General features: G+C 36.1%; 1 protein-coding gene across 2 annotated transcripts in view; it reads right to left on the bottom strand.

Moving 5' to 3' along the window:
* Positions 1 to 779: 779 nt before the first annotated feature.
* BRINP3 (BMP/retinoic acid inducible neural specific 3) overlaps positions 780 to 25,639 on the bottom strand; it is a 394,075-nt gene continuing 369,215 nt past the window's right edge. For both annotated transcript variants that reach the window (XM_060142033.1, XM_060142034.1), the window contains one exon: positions 780 to 1,946. In XM_060142033.1, the coding sequence (XP_059998016.1) occupies positions 830 to 1,946 (1,117 nt within the window). In that variant the 3' untranslated portion in view covers positions 780 to 829. The remainder of the gene's footprint in view (positions 1,947 to 25,639) is intronic.

Below are 25,639 nucleotides of genomic sequence, written 5' to 3'. Positions count from 1 at the left end.
TTGGTACAGTGTTGGAATAACTAGGTTTTCAGCACTTGAAATGAAAATGATTGTGCAGAGTATGCTGAGTGTTGGTTGTTAGAATGTAGAAAGAGAATGACAAAGCAAGTTGCTAAGGAAATTAAGGGTTTACTTTCTCCACGATGTGCTTATAATCACACTGACTTTTCTGTATGTTTTCCAAAATGTTCTGATATTTAGCTGCGAAATAAGTTTATCTGTTTATTTTAATAATGATGGTGTCTCTAGGAATGGTTTACAAGTATAGATAATAAAGCACTGCCATTATGCTGTTAACCATAAAAATACAACTGAACGCTAAGCATTCTACCTAGTTGAGTTTCCCCTACAGTCTGTTGAAAGGGACCTTCAAGTGTTTCAATTAAAATATCTTGGGGAATTTTCCCCAGGTTCTAACAAGCTATATCAAAATAGAACTCATTTCATGGAAAAAAGGAATCCCACAGCACTTCTTTTTAATAACTGTTCAGCTACAAAATTTTATTGGTATCTTTTTATGTTCCCTCTAGAGGATGTAATGCACAAAAGCATTGCCACGGAACATATAAAATTACAAATGAAATTTATTGTAAAAAGTAGAATGTCTTCTAGACTGGCGTCAGTATTTATTTCATTCAGAAACCAAAACTGCAGTATAATATATTCATTGTCAGCAAGTTCATGTGTGTAAATTGCCATCCAATGTTATTGACTGATATAAGACAGATATTGAAAAGACAATTTAAATTTACTCTTCCAAACATAAACCGTTCCACAAAAGCACTGTAAAAACTCCTTCAAGATTTTGGGTTGTGCTTGACATTTATGGTTAACTACATAATTTGGTCGTGTCATAATCCACTGTGTTTGGCAATTTGGCATTAAACGCCTGCAGAGCAGATTGGATCCTCACCACCTCACTAGTAGACAGCTTGAGTCTATGACGAAGCAAGCAAGAGAAGAGATCTAGACGACGCTGACCGGGTGGGGAGAGTTTATTTACACGGTCTCTTATCTCTAGAAGTTGCAAAAGTGCTGAGTCCTGGGATCCCTGAGTATAGGGGTAGTCCAGCTGCAGAATCAGGTCCCGAATTGCTTCCGGGTCAAAGTGCATGCTGTAGCCAAACACTTGAATGTTATTGATTTTCATATAACCCAGGTTCCGGGAAGGGTCGATGAACTCCAGAGGTTCGTAGTAAATGCTCTCGTTGCCGTTGGGGCCATTTGACTTGATGCGACTCCTCAGGTAGATGTGCACTGTCTCAAAAAATGTCTTCCACTTGTTCCCCAGAGTCAGCGACCAGTTGTAACACTGCAGGGGGAGGTCCAGCTTAGTCCGCTCCCAGTCGGGGAAGCTGTTTTCATCCACAGGCATAAACCAGCTCTCAGAGTGGCTGCCTCCGAAGGGATTGACGTAAACGGCCAATACCGGCTCCAGGGTGCTGTTTTTAGTTAAGCAAATCTGTAAAGAGAGACCCAGGATCATGTGGACCAGGCTCGACTTGTACTTGTTGCTCTTCAAAGTGAGGAGCATCCGCTTCCGCCAGGAGGGGTCGAACCAGCTGTTGAGGCGCATGTCGTTGCTGATGAAGATGGCATGGACCTCTAGTCGCCTGTCCGTTTTCTGCAACAGGTACTTCATCTCGAGATCTTGCAGGTCGGTCTCGAAGCCGATGTAATGATCGGTGGACTCGGCGACCTCGGGCTTGCAGAGCCCCTGGCTGAGCATGTAGCCCGTGTTGCAGGCGCCGCAGCGGGTGCGGTTGTCAGGGGCGCAGGTGAGGCAGGCGGACGCGTCGCCCACCGTGCAGGGCAGGAAGGCCGTGCAGACCACCTGGTCGTTGGGACACGTGCACGAGTGCGTCTCTTCTGAAAAGCTGCCCAGGAGCCCATTCTCATTGCAGTAGAGAAAAGATTGGATGCGAGTGAGCCAGTAGGTTGAGGTTCTAAGAATAGAAAACAAAAGGAATCTGTATAAATGCAAAGGCGTTTGTGTTTGTGTGTCCTGCAATCAAGTTACCTTAGGTTTGAAAGCTTCACTATCACGTTCTTAGGTCCTTCCCAGTTATTTAACTGTGATGTTAAAAAAAAACCCACCATAATTGAAAAGATATATACACATATAATCTTCATATATTTAAGTATTAAGTATATTTAAATTATGTGTATATGTTTTCATTCATCATTGTACAACATTAACGATGGATACACTTGATTTGAACTGGAAAACTACATGAAATACCTTCTGAAGACATTGCATGGCATCTCACTAGTGTACTTGGAAGCTGACTGTGACTATAATTGGGTTGGTTACAGTTTTTTGTTTTGTTTTGTTTTTTGCGGAACGTGGGCCTCTCACTGTTGTGGCCTCTCCCATTGTGGAGCACAGGCTCCGGACGCGCAGGCTCAGCGGCCATGGCTCACGGGCCCAGCCGCTCCGCGGCATGTGGGATCCTCCCAGACCGGGGCACGAACCCGTGTCCTCTGCATCGGCAGGCGGACCCTCAACCACTGCGCCACCAGGGAAGCCCTTGGTTACAGTTTTGAAATGATATCCAACAACGGGAAGTAAAAATGGTTTTATCATCAAATATCTAGAGTAGAATTAGAGTGTATGAATGACGATTGTTCATTCATTCACTCTTAGTTTCACAGAGCACTAATGCTGCAGGAAACCTAAATAGAAAGTGAAATAAAAATGAGAGAAAAACAAGAAACTTTAAATTGTCAATCAATGGATTTAAATCCTAGGGTTTCATCAACATTGAAAGAACAAGTACCCACTGAGAGGGAAAATATTATTAAAACATGTTTGATTTTTATCCTTATGGTCTGCTCAAGAAAATTGTTGAAAATATCTCATTAAAACTAACTACAAGTTCTCTTAATAAGGGTTAAGTGTGTTAGTTGAATGTGTTTGATTTGGATCATTAACATTATTTATATCCAGAAATCAGGCTAATCATGATGCAAATTTAAGATCTTACTTTTCCTGTTTTCCCACATTATTCAAACTCTTTTAGTGTGTTTAAAATCTCAGTAAAATAATGAAGGAAAAGCGTGTGGCCGTGTAATCAGATAATTCTTTGTTTTTATCTTGCTGCTTTCTCATACTAGCTGTATGATCATGGAAAAGTTGAATGGCCTAAGTTAGTGATATCTTCCATATTGAGTTCTTGTGAGAAATAGGCTCAGACTGGATGCATGTCTTTAGACAATTGTATAGAGCATGTGTCACAGTAGACACTAAAAATTGCATCTCTTTTTGGTATTCTTATGCCTTTCCAGTGTTCATTATTCAGTACATATGAGGTTTTCTACAAATTGTATATATTGTACTCAATCCTTTAGACTTATCACACTGCTGTCATTTTAAAGAATTTGTATATGCTGGTAAAATACAGGTATTAATCTGTGTAAATAATCAATAAAAACAATTTTTTATCACATTCAGAACAACGTATGGGCTAGATATTCATTTTTGTACATTCATTTTTGGTCTCTGCTCCTTCCCCTTTGCAATATAACACTTTTTTTTTTAAGCTAGCTCCTCCCTGTTTTTCCAAATAAATTAAATAACTCCTTAATTCCCTCTCATAACATTTACTTATTTTTATTCATAGTGCCTTTTTCCACTTAAAATGTTATATTGTGTACTTACTTGTTTATACTCCATTTATCCCATTAAATATAATATTCAGCTTGCCTTTTTCCACTTAAAATGTTATATTGTGTACTTAGTTGTTTATACTCCATTTATCCCATTAAATATAATATTCAGCTTGCCAGAATCATATATGCTTTGCTTATAGCTTTATATCCCATGCCTAGCAGAATGCCTCTCATACTTAATGAATATTAGATCAAAGGCATAGATGAATTAAAGGAACATTTTCTCAATAAGCATATTTTTAAGTGAAATTTAAAGCCCTAAACTGCATATTTAATACACTTTTAAAGACCTAACTCCCAAGTTGTAGTTTCACAACATACACTTTGACATTTGCACACAATTAAATCTATAAAAAAATCTTAGTAAACATATATTTTAAAAAACCTTTCTTTTCCAAATTCCCTAAATGGAACTGTTTTCTGTAGACCCAGAATAAAAGGTAAAACCAAATCAAACCCAACCAAAACATGAAACATTTTCCTCTTAATTATTTCTTACACTGAAAAACACTGACTGGGAAACTACATCTACAAAATTCATTTCTAACTTTCTCAAGATACTTTAAAAATAAGTTCTCAGGAAAACTCTCCCAGGAGGATGCCCGGGGTTGTGAAATAGGAATGATTGGCACTTTGTGAGCCATACATCTCTATATGAGTATCTCTCCTCCTCTCCTCTGGTTCCTTGTTTTCTTGCTGCAGAATAAATGTGCAAAAAGTTTCCTTTTTCTGGATGAGGAAAGAGCCTGATTCATTATTTCTGTATTCAGTCTCAGAATATAGAAATTATTGCTGACTTGTTCTTTCTGCAGTTACTGATATATTTATTTCATCAATATGCTCTCAATGAATTAATCTCTCTCCCTCTTGCCCTCTTTCTCTCTTTCTCCTTCCTCCCTCCCTCATTTCTTTCCATTTTTCTTTCTTTCTTCCTTCCTTTTCTTCCTTCCTTCCTTTCTTGCTTGCTTGCCTCCTTGCTTTTTCTTTCTTTCTCTTCTCTCTCCCTTTCTCTCCTCTTTCTCTTTCTGTAGTTCTATTTATATCTATCTACTATAAGGCATATAAAATATATATGCTATCGGATTGAAAATTGTATTTTCTTCCTTGGAACCAAAGCATAAATTCCCTGAGTCAATTCATCTCTCACTGTAAGCTCTCATCATGTTTCCAAATCGTAAGGACAAACAAAAAAACGAAATAATAGACCTAAGACTGAAGGCAGAGCTCACAAAACTAGGGCACCATAGAAAGACTCATTTGGACACTTTAGAAAAGCAATGGCTTTTCTAGCTTTCAGTCTTTTCCAATCCTTTTCACGTCCCCACAGATGCATTACTCAAGGAATGTGTCCCAGCTTCATGGGTTTCAGTTTGTCATGTATGACTACTGATAACTTGGTGTGCTGTCAAAGCTCCTGTTCCCTGAGACAGAAGAGCTAACACGTGGATTTTCTTCCTTGCTGCTTCTTGTCCTTCCCCCATTACCTACCTTTTGACTGTTTTAGTGCATTTCACAAGTAGGGAATAGATTTTTAAAGGAACAAATTTCGATAATTAGTCTTTACTCCTTGTAAAATCTTGGTGAAGGCAGTGGTCAAAAATAGAAAACAGAGCAAATTTCAGGACTGTACATGCATTATTCACTTACCCAAAAGATCACTTTTTTTTTCCCTGACAAAGTAAAATTTAACTGTTTTTCTTTTTAAATCTAAACTTTTTTTTTGAAGAGAAATGTCTTCAACATTAAAATTAGGTGGTAGCAAGTATTTTTTTTAAACTCTTTCTTTTTATACCTAAGTACTAAAACAAAGTAATGCTACAGTTTCTATTCTCATATATAACTTTTATTCACATAAACTATTTAGGATCTACTAGGGCTAGGACAGAGGATGCAATGTTGAAAGATGAGCTCCTGGCAGGCAGGTAGGTTTGTTTCTTTTTATCAAACATGTGGTCTTGTCCCTGACATCTACTTAATAACACTTCAATTAATATTTACTAAACAGAGGAAATAGGAAAAGAAGGAAAAAGGACGGAGAGAAGGAGTAAGGAGGGAGGGAGAGAGAAAGAAATTAAAGTGAAGGAACTACACAGATTATGGAAGAACAGAAGAAAGAAACTAGGGGAAGACAGTATTAAAGCCATTGACTTGAGAATGACAATGATATGGAACAATTCAAGGGATATAGGAACTCCTTTTCCATCAGGAAGTAAGTGTGCACTTGAAAATAATTTCTAAAAAGCTTTAAGATGATAGTGTTACAGAAAGGAAAATACCTTCCAGAGTTAAGTTAAACTTTTGGAAAAAATATAATTAGCTAAAAAGCCGATAGCCTGTTTTTATTTGAAAAATCAGGTAGCAAACTAAGTTGAGAAGATTAGACGTACATTAAGTTCAGTTGTCTCTGTTTAATCTGTAATATTCTCTATGTAGTTAAAATCTGCTCTTCTCTACAGGACACATGTTATGTGAGTGTCAAAAGAGCACTAGACTGGGAGAATGAACACTGGATTTCTAGGTCAGACTTCACCTGGTGACCTGGGACAAGTCACTTAGCCTCTTTAACTATGAGTGAAAGTTTTAGAATTCCAAGAAACATTGGTTCAGAGTTTGATTCTGCATGACCCTGGGGAATGTGTACAGCTTTCTGAACCTCAGTGGCTCACCCTGAGTTCACCTGTTGATCTGTTGTCAGGATGAGGTGATGTAACAAATCCCATCCCACATGGCACTTGCCATCTGGTTCTACCAGGATTAAGTCACTAGCCACTGCAGCTGCTGTCCTTCAACACCCTCCGAAAGGAGTTCAAGGTGGAGATCGGGAATGAGGCACTCTGTGCTCTGGGAAAAACTGGCAGAAAAGGCGTTCAGATAGTTAGGTACTGTCAGGAGAAGAATTTATGAGCCCAATTCTTGTATCTCCTCATATCCAGGAAAGCACTAAAGTCCTTCATGGTGACGTCTGCTCCTCGTGACTAGCAGCCAGCGTCTGCCACAATGTGTGCTTGACTGTGTGTACCCCTCCTTCACTAAAATCATATAGAACACTGACCTTCCCCCCTATCTCTTCAGAGCCATTTCTCAGAGCCATCTGATATACTGTCTCCCAGGCTATAGTCCTCATTTTGCCCCCAATAAAACTTAATTCACAGCTCTCAGATTGTGCATTTTTTTCAGTCGACAATGTGAAATGGGATTGGCAAAACAGATTCCTGGACCCCACCCCAGACATACTATAAGAACTCCTAGGAGTAGGGCTCAGGAAGCTCTTTTTAAAATATGCAGTCCTACAGAAAAAATCAGTCTTGGCAAAGCAAAGAGCATTGCACTAAGAGAACTATATTTGCAAAGGACTTGAGGTTAGGAAAGGTTTTGTTTTAAGGAACTAAGTGAGAGCCAGTACAGCTGGAGTGAAGAGAATATCAGTGCAATATTAGACTGTGCAGTAAGTAGTGGCCAGATCAGGCAGAGTATTGTTTAGGTTTTAAATTTATTCTATGTGCAGTAAAGAGTGGTAAAGAGATTTAGCCAGAAGTCAATTGTATTAAATTTAACAACCATCTTTCTCCTTGTAGTATACCAATAGTATTTTAAATATCAGGTAAAGCTGATGTACTTTTAATAAAATGTTTTTTTCTCAGGGCTAAAATATAATAAAATAAAATAAGCAGTCCTGGAGAAATGTTTTGTACACAGAAGCTGTAAGTTTCCTATGCATGAAAATTAACAACCAAAACAACATTAGGGGCTCTTTAAATACCAATTAGCTCTCAAGCTGTAAGAATATGTCCAGAAGAAGGTAGGGAAAAGTTAAAATTTCTGTAGAGAAGAGGGCAGCAGCAGATGGCTTTGAATTAACATGCATTTGGGGCCTTGTGGCCACCGTGTATGCTAAATTTGCAAACCCTGCAATAGAAATTTTTGGCATGCACATACACAGAAGAATAAACCAAACACTAAAGTCTACTTTAATAAATTCTACTGTGTTACAGTAATAATAATTAGCTATTTAGTGAATTTCTCTCATATCAGGGCCACCCACTTTGTACTTGTTATTTTTAATTCTTCACAGTAACTTGTAAAACTTAAACCCATTTTAAAATTTGAAAAATACTGAGGCTCAGAGTTTCAATGACTTTCTCGGTTATGTATCTATTAAGTATTACAATGAAGACAGACTCAGAGAAGCAAGTCTATTGTTTTTATAATGTGTGTTGAATAGTGAGGAAAAATGCTTAACAAATGACTTTAGGAAAAAAATATTTCCATGCTGGAGAGCATCAAAGGTAAAATAACTTTTAATTATGAAATAAAATTAGGCACTTGAGTGACAGCCCACTATATTGGCTTCAATCCACTTTTGGGAGCTAAACTATCAACTTTGAATATTGTTTCTTAACTCATATGGAAAATGGGAATAAAATATAGGTTGTTGTAAGAATTAAAGCACAATTGCTGGAAAAGCCCTTAAAGAGTGCCTGTGCACAGAATAAATGGTAAATAAATGGAAATGCTTATTCTTATAATCACTGTTATTACTATTGTTATCTTTTAAAGAAATAGCATCATATGTACTTTCTTTATTACAAATGCTATTTTCTTCCAGGAAATGGAAATTTTCATTTTATCTTCAACCATTTGTGTACTACATGCATAATCTTACTCTTTATCTCTGCAATTCACCTTTATCAAATAGACCTAGTTATTGATAACACCACCAAGACTGTATCACATCCCAAGAAAAAGAATATCATTGTCAAAGGTCCCTTGGTTATGAGTCTCCCAAGGAAGCATATGCATGTATATGTATCACATGTGTATACAGATACACATCTATAAACCTATAGATGCATATATACATACACATTTTATTTTTATAAACTTGAGTTCAAGTATCTACTAAAACTTTTGGCTTGCAGGAAGACAATGAAAAAGTGAGTGAAGCAGCTGAAGATGTAGGTCGTATTTTAAAAATAATATTAGCCAAGGTAACATTCATTAAGGTTTTCTCATGTGCACAGTCTTTTTACAGGCATTATTTCATTTAATTCTCCCAATTCTCACTACTCCTTGAAGTAAGGACCCTTGTTATCCCAATCGATATTTAAGGACATGAGTTGTAAAAAGCTTAGATAATTAGAACTTATAGAAGGTCAAATAGCTGGTAAGTGGTAGAACTGAAAGTGTATCCTGGTCTTTATTACTCCCAACAATTTGGGGGGTATGACACCAAAAGCACAAAAGATAAGAGCAAAAAAGTAATAAGTGGAACTATATCAAACCAAAAAGCTTCAGTCCAACTAATCTGTAATTCATTTGGTTGAATGGTGTACACAGAAAAATCTGCTTACTTCTTAGAGAGCTACTGAAACATTTTGTCCACATCTGTGCTGCATTTAATGCTATAGTTCAAGAAAAATCAATAGATATGTCTTCCTTCTACTTATAACATAAAATATGAAAAGAAAAAGTCAACATTCAGGGTATGAAATGTGAGGCACACGAAGAACACAATTACTTTACTGGACATAAAGGGAATATATCATCATCAAAAAAAAAGAGAGTCCACGTCTAATTTTCCTCCAAAGATTACCAAAAATCAAAATATTTTGCCCACTAAATCACATTAGATGTTAAGTTAAAAAGACTTGAAAAGTATTTATTATGTGCAAGTTCAGTCTATTAAGTATTGTAATTGAGGAATATTGACACAAATGCAATTACTCTGCAAATATGAGTAACTCAGGTCTCTCCTATGTGCTTTTATAACATCCTGATTTTCACCCACCATAATATTCATTATACCAAGTCATTATTACCCAATCATCTGTATCCCTCATTACATTATACATGCTGTGAGGGAAAAGATATATTTGTTTACTTCACCATTTTATTATCATAACATACCTAAATCAGTTTACAGTGTTTATGCTTAAGTTTTCCTATTACAACCTTTTGAACCTATTAGTCTTAAAATGTTATGATGAATCCAAATCTGAAAATCTAAACAATATAAATAGAATACGTTAAAATAAAATTTATGAAAAGACCATTTTATTTTATCTTTCACAGATCTGTTCATCTCTGACCCTAATATTTCAAGCTAAATATAAATTTGACATGAATGAATAAATTAATGAACAAAAAAGAGAAACTAAAGAAGCAACTTCAAGGCTAAATTGTTAATTCCTTGGTTGTATTTATTATTTTTAGTGTTTCATATGATTTTCTTGATATCCAGTGAGTGATAAACATTTTCAAAAACTGTCTTATTTACATAATTTGTTTTTCTTTAAAGTATATTTCATGACCAACTTCTCATCAATTTAGAAAAAAACAATAAAATGTTCTTGTTGGGCACTGAAAACTTGAAAACAAATTAAACTATCATTTAAGTAATTTAATCAAATTTTAATATGTTTCTAAAAGTGATCCTATTTATATCTGAAGTATATATTTCAATTAAATAAAGAAAATATAATTTGTCCAAATTCAATGTCCCTCTAGTCATATAACCATGAACACAATTATGGTATGAACTGTCTATGTTATGCCTGCATTTGTGTGATAAGCATCTCTCCAAATTGAATGTCTCTGAACTCATTTTCTTCTCTCCTAATACAACCATGATTGTTATCTACAATGATGGATATTAACTCATCCCTTCCTGTCTCAACTAAAGTAAAACTTAGTTTCTGGAGGTCCTGTACCTGCTCTTTTTGTCATTTTATTACATTTGTGTACCTCCAAGCTAATCTTTCTAAAATTGATTTATTTCTTATTGCATGGCACCCAATATCCTTCATATAAAATATATATTTTGCCTAACTTTTAAAACCCTTTACAATCAGACAACACTTAGCTTTCAGTACTCTATAAAGTATGTTTTCCATTTAGGCTCTCCCTGTTCCCCTCCCTAAATACGCCAAATCAATTTCAACCACAATGAATTTTCTTGTTACAGAGTTTAATGTCCTTTCTCCTCCGCTTCAATGCAAATTGAATCATTTCTACTGTAAATAGTTTTTCTTAATAATCCTACTTACAACAACTTAATTCTTTGAATGAGTATATTATCTATATTACCGTATTTGTAATTAAGCCACGTACAGCCATATATTACTGTTTAATAGATTCTTATTTCATTATTTCAACTAAAGTATACCATTCATTATAATAACTATAATTTTTACATGTTAGTTTTCATAGTTGGAATATAGGCTCCTCAGAAAGAAGAAAATGAATGTCGTTTCATTGGAATCCCTAGAGACTAGCAAAATTTCTTCCCATGCAACCCTGCTAAACCAAATTGCTAAAGCAAAATTGAATTATAGATTTATGTTTATGGAAAAATGTCAGAGGAAATACTTTTAAAAACTCCTCAACACAAAATGCCAAATAATTCTGGCAAAAAATTTTTAAATGCATTTATGATGCAGAAAAAAATATGGAGTAAATTTCAGCTGCTGAAATTGAACTAAAAGAATATATATGTAGGAAGATGTGGGTGTACCTGATCTAGAGGTTTTGGTGGCTGTGTTGGGTATAGGAAACAAAGTCCAGAACAACTGAAGGGCAAGAAGTTGAATTGGAGACCTGCTCTAAGAAGCTGGGAAGACTGAGACTATGCACTTAAAGAAAGAGTCAGCTTAAAAACAAAACAAACAAACAAGTAAACAAACAAAAAGGCCTAGAAAAGGAAGAGAGCAAAATGAGTGCCTGCCCTGACCTCACTGTTAGTAGAAAATACATAATCTACAAATTCAAAGTTTTTTGCAGAAAGTACATAATCTAAAAATTCAAAAACACCAGTGAAAATCATAACTTATTTTAAAGTGCTCCAAATTGTTTTATTGTGGCAAAATGAAATATATACTTTCTAAAAGAATGCACATCCTTTACATTTTATGAAGGACTTGAAGAATCAATACAGATGAAATTATTTTGACCATGAACTCGCAGTAGGAAAAAAAAAAAAGAAAGAGGAATCAGGGTCCCAAGATTAAAAATGTGCAAAAGGCATAATCTTAACACCACGGACTACAGAAATTGAATTATGTGATATTAAAGTCAATTATCAGAAACATATTTAAATAATTTCAAGGTAAAGTAAAATATGAGAGAGGCACCAGGGGTTATCAAAACAAATCTGAAAAAACAAAGGAACTAACATGATGATAATGATGATGATTTTAATTTAAACCTTATTAAAATGTAAAACAGCAGATTAGCTAAACTGAGCACAAAACTGGTGAATTAAAGATAAATGAAATAATAATACTGAGAATATACACCACAGAGAGGAAAAGAGATTGAAAATCTAAAACATATCTAGAGTATTATGTTACAAAAACTGACAAATACCTAATCAGAATTCCAGCAGCAGCAAACAGAGAAAATAGGGGAGATTCTATATAAAATTATAGTAAGTGAGAATTCTTCAAAATCAATGAAATACATAAATCTTGAGATTCATGAAGCACAAAAAATTCCAAGAAGTTAAATAAATAGAAATACATACCTATTCATACCATACTTAACATGTAGTTCTTGTTATATGCAACAAACTTTTGTTATAAATAACAAAAATTAGAGGTAACAAAACATAAAAGTATTAAAAAAAATTTAAAAGACATTGAAGCATAAGTAAATCAATGCAGTTGCATTCACAATATTCACAAATAGAAAGCCTCGTTAGGAAAGATATCAATTCTCCACAAATGTATTTCTATATCTAGTGCAACTCCAATAAAAATTCCTTCAGCTTTTTTTTAGTTGAAAATCAGTTAATACTAGAGTAGTTTGTCTTCAGTTAACCCTCCCAATAATAATTTATAAAATTTGAGCAAAATAGAAAGAACCACTAGTTAAAGGAGTTATAGAAAGTCCAAAACAGTCAAAAGCTAAATGAGTTTTTAACCTAAAGGAAGGGAGCAGCATGAATGGAGAAATTGAGAGTTGCAGTCCTCTAGTTTTGCCCTAAGGACACTCCTCAATCTGGGCAACACGGGGAGGATGAAACTCAGTCAGAAACGACATTCTTAAAGGCTTGATGTGTGCAGAATGGAAATGGGGAGTTGCCAGAGAAGATGTAACTTGAGGAAAATAATTCTGAAAGAAGCAAAGGAGAGAGAAAACCCTGAACAAATTCCCCTCAAATCCATGACTGACTCCTAAACTCTACAATTGTGAGACAAACTTTGAGGAGCCAATCAGAAAGCAAAAGCTGAAAGATCTGCAGTGCTTAATAAAGGCTGTATTTCTTGCCTATCACAGATGAGACAGTGTTCGCAGTTTGGATATCTCCAAAGTAGAGTGGTTTGGTAAACACATTCAAATGCCAGAAAAGCCATGTCTTTGTAGTTAAGACCGTCACAAGACTAAAGATTAGCCCTAAACTAAGTGTTGAACTAGGACAGACTCACTGTAATAAAATGTTAAACCAAATATCTGCAAAGACAATGTAGTCAACAAATAATAAAACTGCCTGCCAAGTTAAAAATCAACATTATTCCAATAAAATAACATACTTCAGAGTCAATATATACTATCATCTACAATACCCAATAAAAATATGTAGTTATGAGAATTGTGAACAAGCAAGCAAATGTCATTCATAGCAAGGAGACAAAGCTATTGATGGAAACAGATCCTGAGACAGTCTACATCATTGGTATTTACAGACAAATGTTGACCTGAAACAAAGAAACTGCCAGATACTTCTCCAGCAAAGATGGGTTTATTCAAATTGCAATTTTACCTATTAAAATAAAACCTAAACCTCTAATTATTCAAGACAAAAAACCGGATAAGGCATTCTGTGCTTTGGAAAAACAGGTCCCTTAGATAATTAGAGTTCTCTCAGAAAAGTAAAAATGAACGCAGATTCCTGCATCTTTCCATTCACAGAAAAACACTAAAATTATTAATGGAGATATCTAATCTTCATGACAAGCAGTAACCTTTTATTGAGATGTGTTTGACTGCCTGTTTTCCCTAGCCCAAATCACATATATCTGGCCACTTCTTCTTATCTCTTTGGAGCAGTTCCTCAGGGCTATCTGAGAGTCAGTCTACTGGGTTATATTCCTCAGTAAGACGCTAAATAAAACTCAACTCATAGCTCTTATTGTGTGTGTGGTTTTTTTTTTTCAGTCAACAGTTTTGACAAACATGAAGGACACAGAGCAGACTGCTCTCCTTCACGTGAACTCTACAAAGATCTGAATCCTTGGTACCAACAAGGGCCCCTTATGCCCATCTACCTCCTTGGTGAATCCAGATGAATTGGGTGAGTCTCTCCTGGTCTCGGATCTCCCATCTTGGCTGACAATCCTGGGCTTTATTCAGTGGTTGCTAAACTCCTTGATATAAGGCCAAGGTTTCCCTTGGACTTAAGTTCAAGAAGAGGTATCTGGATTTCCCAGTTGAAAGACACTGACAAGATTTTGCTCAGTTGAAAGACAATGAGGAGATTTGGACTGGGTTATTAGGTAGGAGGCTGATCTGATGCCTTTGTTAGAACTGGCTATTTTAAACAGGGTTAGTTGGAATAAATTGAAGATACCATATGAGAGCTTTCAGCTCCAAAGATAAGGGCCACAGCTCTTCCCAGTCGGTACAGCTTTCTCAAGCAACTGAGAAATTTATGGGAGTGGTGGAGGCAAGTCCTCATACCATGCAGCACTCTTATAGGGAAAGCCACTCATTAATTTAAAAAAACTCTCTTGTCTAGGGATGCACACATAAGGATTTGCCATCCATTGTTCCGAGCACCCATGATGGTTTTAGACTGCCAGAGGGAGAAACCAGAAACTGAGACATAAAATTGCTGAAATAACTCAATTCGAGGGTAATACGTACAGGAGTTAAGCTCACAAACAGCACAACTGCCTACCACACAGTTTTCAATACTAATTTTATCCTGACAAACCAACTTTAAAATGAGGAATAAAGACTTCTGAACAAGACAGAGGGAAGTCAGATAGCCAATCACAAACTAACACAATACGTATGGAGCTTATTCTTGCAAGTGCTCAGTTTATTGGGAACTAAGAATATTTTGCCTTGAAATGGCCAAGATGGAGCTCTTTTAGCATTCCAAAACTGGCTTTTGTGTATGCAGTTAAAGAAAGCCAGCTTGATAAAACATCTTTTCAAAATTCTGACCCTAAGGGAACAAAAGTCCTTCTAGGAGGCTTACATTTCCCTCACTGTGCCTTTGAGATGTAAATGTTGTACAGGTCATTGAACTCTGACCTAGACCATCTCCAATTCCTGAGATTAAGTTAAAACAAAAAAGGGAAAAGAGGTCTTTTAAACTTCAACAAGTAAATTTAACTTATTCTAATTGTTACTCATAAACTAGTGAGTTTTATATTGTAATACCTGATTCATAACTAAGTTTTAAAAATGGAAACTATGAGATCTCTCTTTGTGTCTATCTGGATGTATGTATGTCTGTGTAATCAACAGATTATAAATATATGTTTCTACCTTAGGGTGGTATTGCCAAAATTAATTGTAAATGAGTTCTATTTAATAATTTAAGAGAAAATAAGTGCTTATATAAATTCTCAGAAATATAACAGAAACTAACCCAAATGAATTTCAGGTTCACGTGATCTGGGAATTATTCAGTATTAAATTAATATTCGGTATTAAAGTTAGTTTAAGTTTGTTGGTTTAATTCATATAGACATGTCTTTAGAGTCATCAACAGTAAGTATAGTACTTTTATTGTACGTAGGTTTACTAAAACTCAAATAAGTTCACATTATCTCTATTACAAAATTTGTTAGCAAAAATTGGGGGATGGTGGCTGGCTTGGTCCAATGTCTCATGAAGTTTTCATGGGTAATCTAAGTATAATTGTTGGGAACAAGTGAATTAAATAGACATAAACGGAGTAAGAGCTTTTAGGTGAACTCTTTAAGAATAATTACGTTTTATGGTGCGTCTACTTAAAAATAGTTTCTCCAGACTTTTGGTAACCTGAAACTAGAGTTTTTCTAAATTAAGTTAAATGATGGAAGTTTATTGAATATCTAGATTCCCAAATAAAATAAGATACTGAAACATTAATTACTGAGCATAGGCTCTTACAAAGAAACTAAAGTTATTTATGACCACATAAATACCACACTGAGACATTTTCTATAAGAAAGTACATGTTTTTGAAATTATGAATAGTATTTATAAGTTTGTCATTCTACAGAAAGCTAATGTAAAAGACAGTTTATAATTGCTTACTTCTTAGTTTTCACTAGAGCTTAATATTTCTAATATTTCTAAAAGCTTAATATTAAGCTTTTAGAGCTTAATATTTCTAATTAAAACCACTAAAAATTAAAAAGTAAAACATCTTTGTATGCAAGGAATAAAGTAGGTATGAGGAATGGAAATGCATTTTGTAAAGTGAAAAGAAAGAAATTTTGTCCTAAAAAGAGGCTAAGATGACAAAAAGAGACAATCTGAAGGTGAAAAAGGAAGTTATAGAAGGTTTGTGGAAAGGAGACGATGGGAAAAGAGTTTAATGTGTAGTCAGGACTGGCTAATTTAGAATAAATTTGAGTAAATAAATTTTAATATTAAAGGTAAGGTGGTGCAAAAGTAGAATTTGGTTTTCTCTCTGTTAAGAGGACAAGACTTCTTTATCTGCTTTTGAAAACAGATTGTAAATTTCTTTACTGTTTAAGTAATCTGTTATAACTTCCTGTATTTGCCTTTGAAATATTTTATTGTCATTTTGATTAAGTGAATAACTAAGTATTGTTTCACAGTGATCTATTTGACCAAGTGTTTTAAAACCTTTTGCTATCTTTGACTAACTTCCCAAATCAAATTCTAAATAAAGTTCTTCTGACCTCTATCTAACTCTGGGATGTTTCAGGGCCCCTGAAACATCTCAAAGAGAGAGATTAAATTAAGTAGCCTCATTTGGCATGTTAAATTAGATGGAAAGCATTGTCAAATGAGTGGTAATAAACCTTCTTAGGTTATATTATATGGATAAATGTTAATATGAATGTTCTAGAAACTATTTGAAATTTCTAAAATTTGGATATGCCCTGGTATAATGTTATCAGTCATAATTCTAGTTATTATTTTAAGAGGTTATATGTCACAGAAATAACCAAATTTCTTTGACAATTGCATTGTAATCAGATATTCAACCATGCCATGTTAAGTCTTGTCACTTACAGATAGTTATTGTTTTACCCTGATGCTTTTGCAAAAATGCTTCATCTTCTAGAAGATCCACAGAAACCACTTTTTTTTTTTTTTTTTTTGCGGTACGCGGGCCTCTCACTGTTGTGGTCTCTCCCGTTGTGGAGCACAGGCTCCGGACGCGCAGGCTCAGCGGCCATGGCTCACGGGACCAGCCGCTCCCGTGATCCGTGGGATCTTCCCGGACCGGGGCACGAACCCGTGTCCCCTGCATCGGCAGGCAGACTCTCAACCACTGCGCCACCAGAGAAGCCCCAGAAACCACTTTTTGACAAGTATAAGTTTCTGATAACTTTCAGGTCCTAAGAATGAACTGGATAATAAATCAAAGAATTCTAATGGAAAATCAGATGGTTTCATGAAACTGTTAACAGAAGATACAGGTCAACAATAATTAGTTACATATGGCTGAATAATAATTTTTATTGCTTTTTGTCTGAAATATTACTGGCTTTAATCTTTTTTTTCCCAGATATAAGGAAACCTTTCCCTTTAAGCTAATTATGACTTACAGCAACTTGATAAATTATACCTTTGTAAACAGAATTGAAACATTTACCTTTTCTCTCTACCTGATCCCTCCAGAATTTGGAAACACTGATTATATTAGCATGAGTTTGACTACAATGTCATATTTGAGAATATGTATAGAATCAAATATGACCAGACAGCTTTAAAGAACTAAGATGGACTTTGTGGAGCCACAAAGCCCCTTGGAAAATCAACCTGGTGCTTTGCTCACAGGGTTCCCAGAAGCCTTATCAGCTAAATAAGGAAAGACACTTCCTGGCAGGTGCAGGAACCCCAACATATTTTGCAGACCTCGAGAAGAGAGGAATCCATCCAAATCTGTAGGTATTGCAGGCAGAATCCAATGGCAATTCCTTGGCATGGCTTTTCTGTCCTTGAGAAGCCTTTTAAAAGTTCAACCTGAGATTCCTTATGAAAAGTTCCAGTAAAGGCAATTTAAAATAACATATGTGATCAACTACTTATGTAAATAATCAGGCCATATTTACTGAAACAAGATTCATTTTGCAAGCAAATTAAGCTATATTTTGGTAGAAAATTTGGCTATATTTTGTAGAAATGAGGGTAAGTTTAGAAATAAAAAATATGTTTAAGTGGATATTAAGTTCTAGTATCATTAATATTATTTGGGATTCTGTATTTACTGCATAGACTCACTTCCAAGATGGCTCCCTGTTACTACGTTGCATTATTGTAAGGTTTAATTGAATCATTAAAAGGATACTCTACGCTCGTTTCTGAAGCTTATCACAATAATCTGTCTTTGGACAAAGATCAGATACTCCATGACCTGTAACCAGGAGGTTATGCATACTGGAAATACATCATTTAAAGGACATTTTCCTACCTAGATGGAAGGATCCTTATCAGGTCCTCTTAACCAGTTCATATATAGCAAAACTGAAGGGAATTGATTTTTGGATTCATATTTCCCACTTAAAAAAGGCCCCTGCATCAGCCTGGTCTACAGAGAGGACAACCTCAAACTCACTTAAAAACAATGCTCAAACAGAGGAAAAATCACATCAGGACAAGAAGAAGATGACATCAGAAGTAGACAGCTATCCCAAGATGCTGAACCTGACCCATATGATTATAGTATTTTCTTGATTTCTTAGACCTTTTGCATATAAATCAAATGTTTTTCTATTATGTGCACAATCTTATGCAGAGTTTAAAAATCAATCAAATTCTTGGGTTTATGGTCAATTACCTATGTCTAGTACTTCTGGTTACCTTGGTGAATTTCTCCTCTCCTAGGTTCTGATTGGATGACCCTTAGGAAATTTATTCTAAAAATAAGAAGTTATACTTCTGTCTGAGCCATTACTGATACTACTAGGTGGGTCCCCTCACTTGGCCAATAATCATACTTGCTCTGATTATGGCCATAAGGGTGAATTTTCTTTAAAAGTTAGTTAAGCTCAATCAGAGCAATTGGCTAAATTTCAGTCAAAACCCATAACTGCCTCATTTATTAGGAGGGACCCTTCCTCAGTTACAGGATAGATTTATATGGGTAATAGCAGGCTTCAGTCACTTAAGTTTAAAACTCCCCTTATACTGGGAACAACTGAATCATGCTAAGAGTAATCAGCATAATGACACTAGGAAATTGGGCTGAGTGCCTTATGAAAAATGCCAATATATCATGGCCCTTAAAGGTAGCAATTGGTATGAAAGAGACTGGGTCAGATGACTGGGGATATACTGGGCTGTACCTAATGGAAGTTCTTGGCTTAATTTCTTACTTATGGCTTTATTAATGCCACTAGCTATATTACTTAAATTCTGCCTATTCTATAAGATTGTTCTTTCTTTTATTACCCAGTATATAACTGAGCCTCTGACAAAAATAATGATGACTAAGGAACTGGAAATCATTGACTAAATACACAGTTTTATACAAGATTAAAATGATTGTAATAGTGTAACTCCACGTTTGGGAAGAAGCCACAGAGAGAATCATTTCCTAGAGCATAACAGACTAGTAAGACAGGTGGTCCAGAGACTTTTATGGCTAACAATAACAGGACAGACCAATAACAGCACACTGAGTGGCCTATTAATAAAAACTTTTCCTGACCTAGGAAAAAGCCTTCCTACCACTGTGGAACAAATTTGTCATGAAATGCTTCTCAAAGCTTGGTTGAATTAATGACCAAAAGTGGGGGGATTGTAAAACAAGGACTGTTGCCCACCATCTAGTTCTACAAGGATCAAGTCATTAGCCACTGCAGTCACTGACTGACAGTACACCCTGAAAGAAACTCGGGACAAAAACAGAATAAGGTACTCTGTGCTTTAGAAAAACAGGCCCCTTAGATAGTTGGAGATATTTCAGGGAAAAAAAATCAACAAACTTAGATTCTTGCATCTTCCCATACATAGAAAAGCATTAAAATCATTAACTGAGCTATCTGATCCTTGCGACTAGCAGTAACCTTTTATTGAGATGTATGCTTGACTGCATGTATTCCCTAGCCAAAATCATATATACTGGCCATTCCTCCTACCTCTTTGGAGCAGTTCCTCAAGATATATCTGCGAGACTGTCTCCCAAACTAGAGTCCTCAGTAAGACAACAAATAAAATTCAACTCATAGCTCTCACATCATGCTTTTTTTTTTTTTTCAGTTAACACATAGTACCCTGTATTTACTCTAAGCTCTGTATATAACATAATTTATTATGATTATCTGTTTACCTTGTGCCCTCCTTTAGGAGAATGAGGTTCTTCAAGATAAGATTTGTGCCTAGTACAGCACTTGGCACAGGTTAGATATTAACAAAAAATTATCTTGATAGTAAATGACAAGAAACTGGTAAAATCATGCTTTTATGTGCCACACAAGGAAATCTAAAAATGTGCAAATTATAATTTATAAAGCATCAGTATGATGTAGAATATTTTGTCATTCAAATTACTGAACTATGGGTAGTATAGAAATGATGTTTATTCTATAATAAGAATACCAGTGCTCTACACTAACCAGAAAATTGCAATAATTTTATTGACCTTGTGAATTATGAGTGTGATAGTACACAGGAGCACTCAGAGTGCTGATTTAATCATTAATCTTTATAGACAAGACATATGTGATGTCATTCTGAAAAAAAAACAAAACAAAGTATCTGCCAATTCAGAAACTGGAACAAAAGAATATAATGTCAGACTAGTCAATGGTATTAACAATTATTTAAGACTATCTAAATAAAGGGAATGGTAACATGAGAACAAAGAAAAGTGGGGATTCAGTGAAGTGATATTTGGCAATGTTTATCCAGCATCATCCAGGGATGAAGCTGTACTTACAAAATGATGAGTGGGCTCAGACCTCTTGGCAAGTGATATGTGTGTCTGTGAATGTATCCAGATATCCAAACGTAATGTTATTAGGATGTGTAGGGGAGCAAAATTTGACACACCAAAATGTCTCTTTGGAATGTCGATTATTTTGAGCTGAAAACAATCAAGGCCCAAAAGACTCAGGAATTTTTTCTTTTTAGTTCTTAGCTGCCTAAAGAACTTAAAGTGCCTGCTCCCAGAATAGAGCTTTCACCAGAGAGATCAGAGTCAACTCTGTGTAAAATTGTTTCTGCATGGCCCAGCAAATATCTGTTTACAAAATATTTAGTTTTCTATCTCCATGAGAACTGTCTTGCTCCCCTTTGAAGCCCCAAACCACTACCCCCAACATCCTCTTTTGTCTTTAGCTGAAGATGGTATTTCAGGTGAGGTTTTTGGCCATTTTGGCCAGTTACTCAGTTTTTCTTCGTCTCTCCCATATAAATATATATATTATTCAACTTCTGTTTGACTTTCTCCTGTTAATCTGTCTCATGTCAGTTTAATTCCTGTATCAGCCGGAAGAACTTAGAAGGGTAGAGAAAAATTTCTTCTTCCCTAACAAATGAAAGCCAATTAAAATTCTCTCTTATTCTATGATATGTAAAGTTTATGATAATAATTTGGTTTCCCATGTAAGTTTCCTATAAGAATAAATCTGACTGACCAAATTATATAAGTATTATAAGTCACATGACAACTATGTCACCAAATAACAATATGAACTATATATTCTTCTTCAGGAACTTGACTGCCTGGGCTATGATCCTTAAATTGGTCATCCTTAAGGACCTAATGTGGATGGAGATCCTAGAGCTTTATAGTTTCAGAAACTGGACCATTGAAAAAAACACCAGGGAAACATCATCTTCCAGGGGTCCTGCTTAGGTAACGTTCATCAAAATATCTCAAAAGTCATACCCTCAATGCAACGGCTCTATATGAACACTGCTTGTGCTGGCTACAAGGACCTGTGCTCTGAATTATAAATGTGGTTAATGGTTACACCATGGTATCACCAAAAAATGAATGGGTGTCCATGGTCTTTACACATGTCACCTTTTATGGAAATAAGCAAGTACTGTGGTTGTGTATGTGTTAAATGTTGCAAAATTTATACAAAGTTTTAAGGAATGACAATTTACATCTCTAAAAGTTGGCTTGCTTAGCGTGCTAACATCTTTGACCCTATTTCACATGATACTGTTCATCAGGATGAAAAAAAATATAGGTATTGCAATAGATGGAATGTTTGTATTCACTCAAAATTCATATGTTAAAATCCTAATCTCCAATGTATACTATCGTATTGGGAGTTAAGGTCTTTGGGAGGTAATTAGATAATGCGGGTGAAGCTCTCCTGAATGGGATTAGTGTCCTTATAAAAGTTTCTAGAGAGCTATCGCTATCTTCCCACCATGCAAAGACTTAGTGAAAAGATGGCTATCTAGGACCCAGAAAGAGATTTCTTACCAGACACAAAGACTTAGTGAAAAGATGGCTATCTACGACCCAGAAAGAGATTTCTTACCAGACACTGAGTCTTCCAGTGCCTTGATCTCAGTCTTCCAGCCTCCAGAACTGTGAGAAATAGATGTGTGTGATTTGAGCCACTCAATCTATGGTATTTATGGTATAGCATCCCATACTGACTAAGACAAGTATTATCTTCTAATTTTTTTCTTTTTTTAGCAAACGGAAGCAATCCAGCATGTCTAGTCTTTGGCCTCATTATTTTCTAGATGAGACTACAGAAAATGATGAATTAGTTTAAATGACAGTCCCACATCTATTCAGAAAACAAATAGTAGAGAAAGCACTTTAATCTGTGGGTTCTCAGGCAGACATGAAATGTAGAACATCCCTTTTTTTCAGTGCACAAGATGTTCCATTAACCATAATGTATCTGATTGAGGAAAAAAATGAGTCACTCCAGATGATATCAGCAGTGACACAAATCAAATGGGTATTCGAAATGTACTGTTCTCTTTTATTTGCAGGGTGAACCACGACAATACAAATGGGAGCCTCTTATCAAGTGGAAGAAAGACAGAAACTTGTGTCACTTTAAGAACTTAATCTGTTCTGTTGGCAGGGGAAAAATCCCTAAATTCATTCCTTAGTGTTGCCAGTTTAGCCTTAATTTAATTTTGGACAGTAAATCCACTTTCAAATCATTTGAAAGTGAGACATTATTAACTTTTTAGTTACAAATTTATTTTAAATTAACTTTGTTTTTCTATTAATTTATTACCTTTGTCATTTATCACCTTTTGATAATAAAATGATTCCTTGTGGGAATAAAAGGAAAAAGACACATTAAAAAAAACAAAAAAAACTGCTGAGACCATGGTGTAAAAAGATTATATGATTAATTTCTTTCATGTGTTTACATATGATACATAAAGTACCTATTCTAATAAAAATGGTTTGACTTAATAAAATCATATGCCATTTGCAAGTCAAGGATTAACAAAGGCCATTCCAGACAGTTCATCAGATCCATTAGAATGTAGGTGCTAGAGGTCAAAACCACATTCTCTCCAGTCCTCAGGTGTGCCACTGTGTAATAATCACAAATACATAAAGAGCACTTACTATGTGCCAGGGACTATTTAAACATTTTACATATATTAACAGTCCTTGTCACAACTCTGTGAGGTGAGTACTATCATTATTCACATTTCTAGGTGAGGAAGGAACTAAGGTACACAGGGTGCCCCTTAAGTGACAGCACAGACTCTAAAATGAGCCAAAGCCCATGCTCTTTACCACCCTTCTGTATGATCTATGGTACTACTGGCCCAAGAAATACATACAAAGTAAATAAATGTTGAGAAAAGACATTTTTCTAGATAACTATAATTTCAGTCTACCTTCTAAGGTGACAGTTGTCTAAAATGTTTTGGCAGCCCAGATTAGCTTTGGAAAAAAATGTGAAGTACTATCCTGTTTCTGGGTTAACCAACACAAAGTGAGATGAGAATGTGACTCACGCTGGCATCTTACTATCATCATGGTATTTAATAATCTTTCTACTCTTTAGCCAAGGGCACTCTAATAAAACCCATATTTGATACATCATGTTAGAGTCAGGAGACAGTGAGAATCATGCAGTATAAATGAAATTCTGAAGCGACTTGGGTCAGAGTGTCCCAGAATCATTTTATCCACGTAAGCAAAGAAGGAGTGAACCCACTTCCTCTTCTGTTTGCAACTATAATGAAGACATTTTTAGGTCACGTGGATCTTCCATGTAAGAGAAACAACAACAAAAACTAAGTGGTTACAGGGCTAAAACCAACTTGCCTTTGATTCTGGAAGTTAAGTTATTATTATGTAACCATAAAACTGAGCAGGACTTTGTGGAGTCCTCCACAAAAGCCTTTCTGTGCCCCTCCTTTCTTGTTTGTAGGAAAAAGGCTTTCAGCCTCCTAGACCTTCCCTGAGTTCCAAAGGGCAGATTCAAACAGTTACTAATTAGAGAAAGGAGAGAATGCAGAAACAACGGAAAGGCAGTCAAGAAACAATAGTGCAGTGATGGGGCAAGGTCCTGGTTCCTCATCCGGGGACATGCATAGCAATCGGATACATATCTCTGAGGTCTTCTGCAGGAACTAAGGCTCTCACCCAAGTTGAGCATGGTAACTTTAGGCTAAGCACAAGCATGTGGACCCCAGACTGGCTGGAACCAGAAGGCTGAATTTTTTTTTTTTTTGCCTTGCAACATGGCATGTGGGATCCCAGTTCCCACACTAGGAATCGAACCTGTGCCCCCTCCAGTGGAAGTGTGGAGTCTTAATAACTGGACCACAAGGGAAGTCCTGAGAAGGCTGAATTTTGAGATTCCTGGAACACCACTCTGTTACCTCACCGCCAACCAGTTAGAGGCAGATCACACACCCAGCAGACCTCCCCACAAATTTTGCCTATTAAAAGCTCTTCCCCCAAAACCATCAGGGAGTTTGGGTCTTTTGAGCTGAGCTGTCCATTCTCCTTGCTTGACCCTCGCAATAAACCTTTCTGTGCTCCAAACTCTAATGTTTCATTTTATTTGGCCTCGCTGTGCATCAGGCACATGAACGTGGGTTGGACAAGCACTTTTAATCATGTTTCCTGATTCTTCTAGAATAGGACAAATCTGTCTGAAAATAATCATGAATTGGAATAAACTGTTTCATTAAATGTTTAACCTAGGAAAGGGAATTAGCTTGGACATTATGATAATCACATACTTCTCTAAATGCAGTAGTTTATTCAAGACTTCTTCCCATTCTCTTTTTACTTATGAGGTCATCTTAACATACATCAGAGTGTTACAGTATCTGGTTGTGTGAGGGCCAAGGGAAGCTGAGGAGGTAAATGAGAAACAACAATATGATTTGTCAGTTAAAAATGGGTGTCTCTGGTGACCAGTGCCCTCATGATGCAGTACAGCAGAGACCTGAAGCGCCACTTGGCTTCTCTGTTTCTGAACGAAAACATCAACCTGGGTAAGAAGTATGTCTTCGATATTAAAAGAATCTCCAAGGACGAGTATGACCATGCTAGGAGGGCTCTGTACAATGCGGGTGTGGTGGATCTTGTGCTGAGTAGCGACCCCAGCCCCCCGAACTCTCCCCTCAAGTCCTCGGAGAGCAGCATGAGCTGCGGCAGCTGCCAGCAGCCCCGGGCCCTCCAGGAGAAGCTGCGCAAGCTCAAGGAGGCCATGCTGTGCGTTCTATGCTGCGAGGGTGAGATCAACTCAACCTTCCACCCCTGAGGCCACACTGTGTGCTGCAACAGCTGTGCCACCCAGCTCCAGTCGTGTCCTGTCTGAAGGTCGCGGGTGGACCACGTCCAGCAAGCCTACCTGCC

The sequence above is a fragment of the Lagenorhynchus albirostris genome, chromosome 2 (genome assembly GCF_949774975.1).
Source record: "Lagenorhynchus albirostris chromosome 2, mLagAlb1.1, whole genome shotgun sequence".
NCBI classification, from domain to species: Eukaryota; Metazoa; Chordata; class Mammalia; order Artiodactyla; family Delphinidae; genus Lagenorhynchus; species Lagenorhynchus albirostris.
Note: the sequence above shows the minus strand (reverse complement) of the source record. Positions and strands in the feature narration are given on the sequence as shown.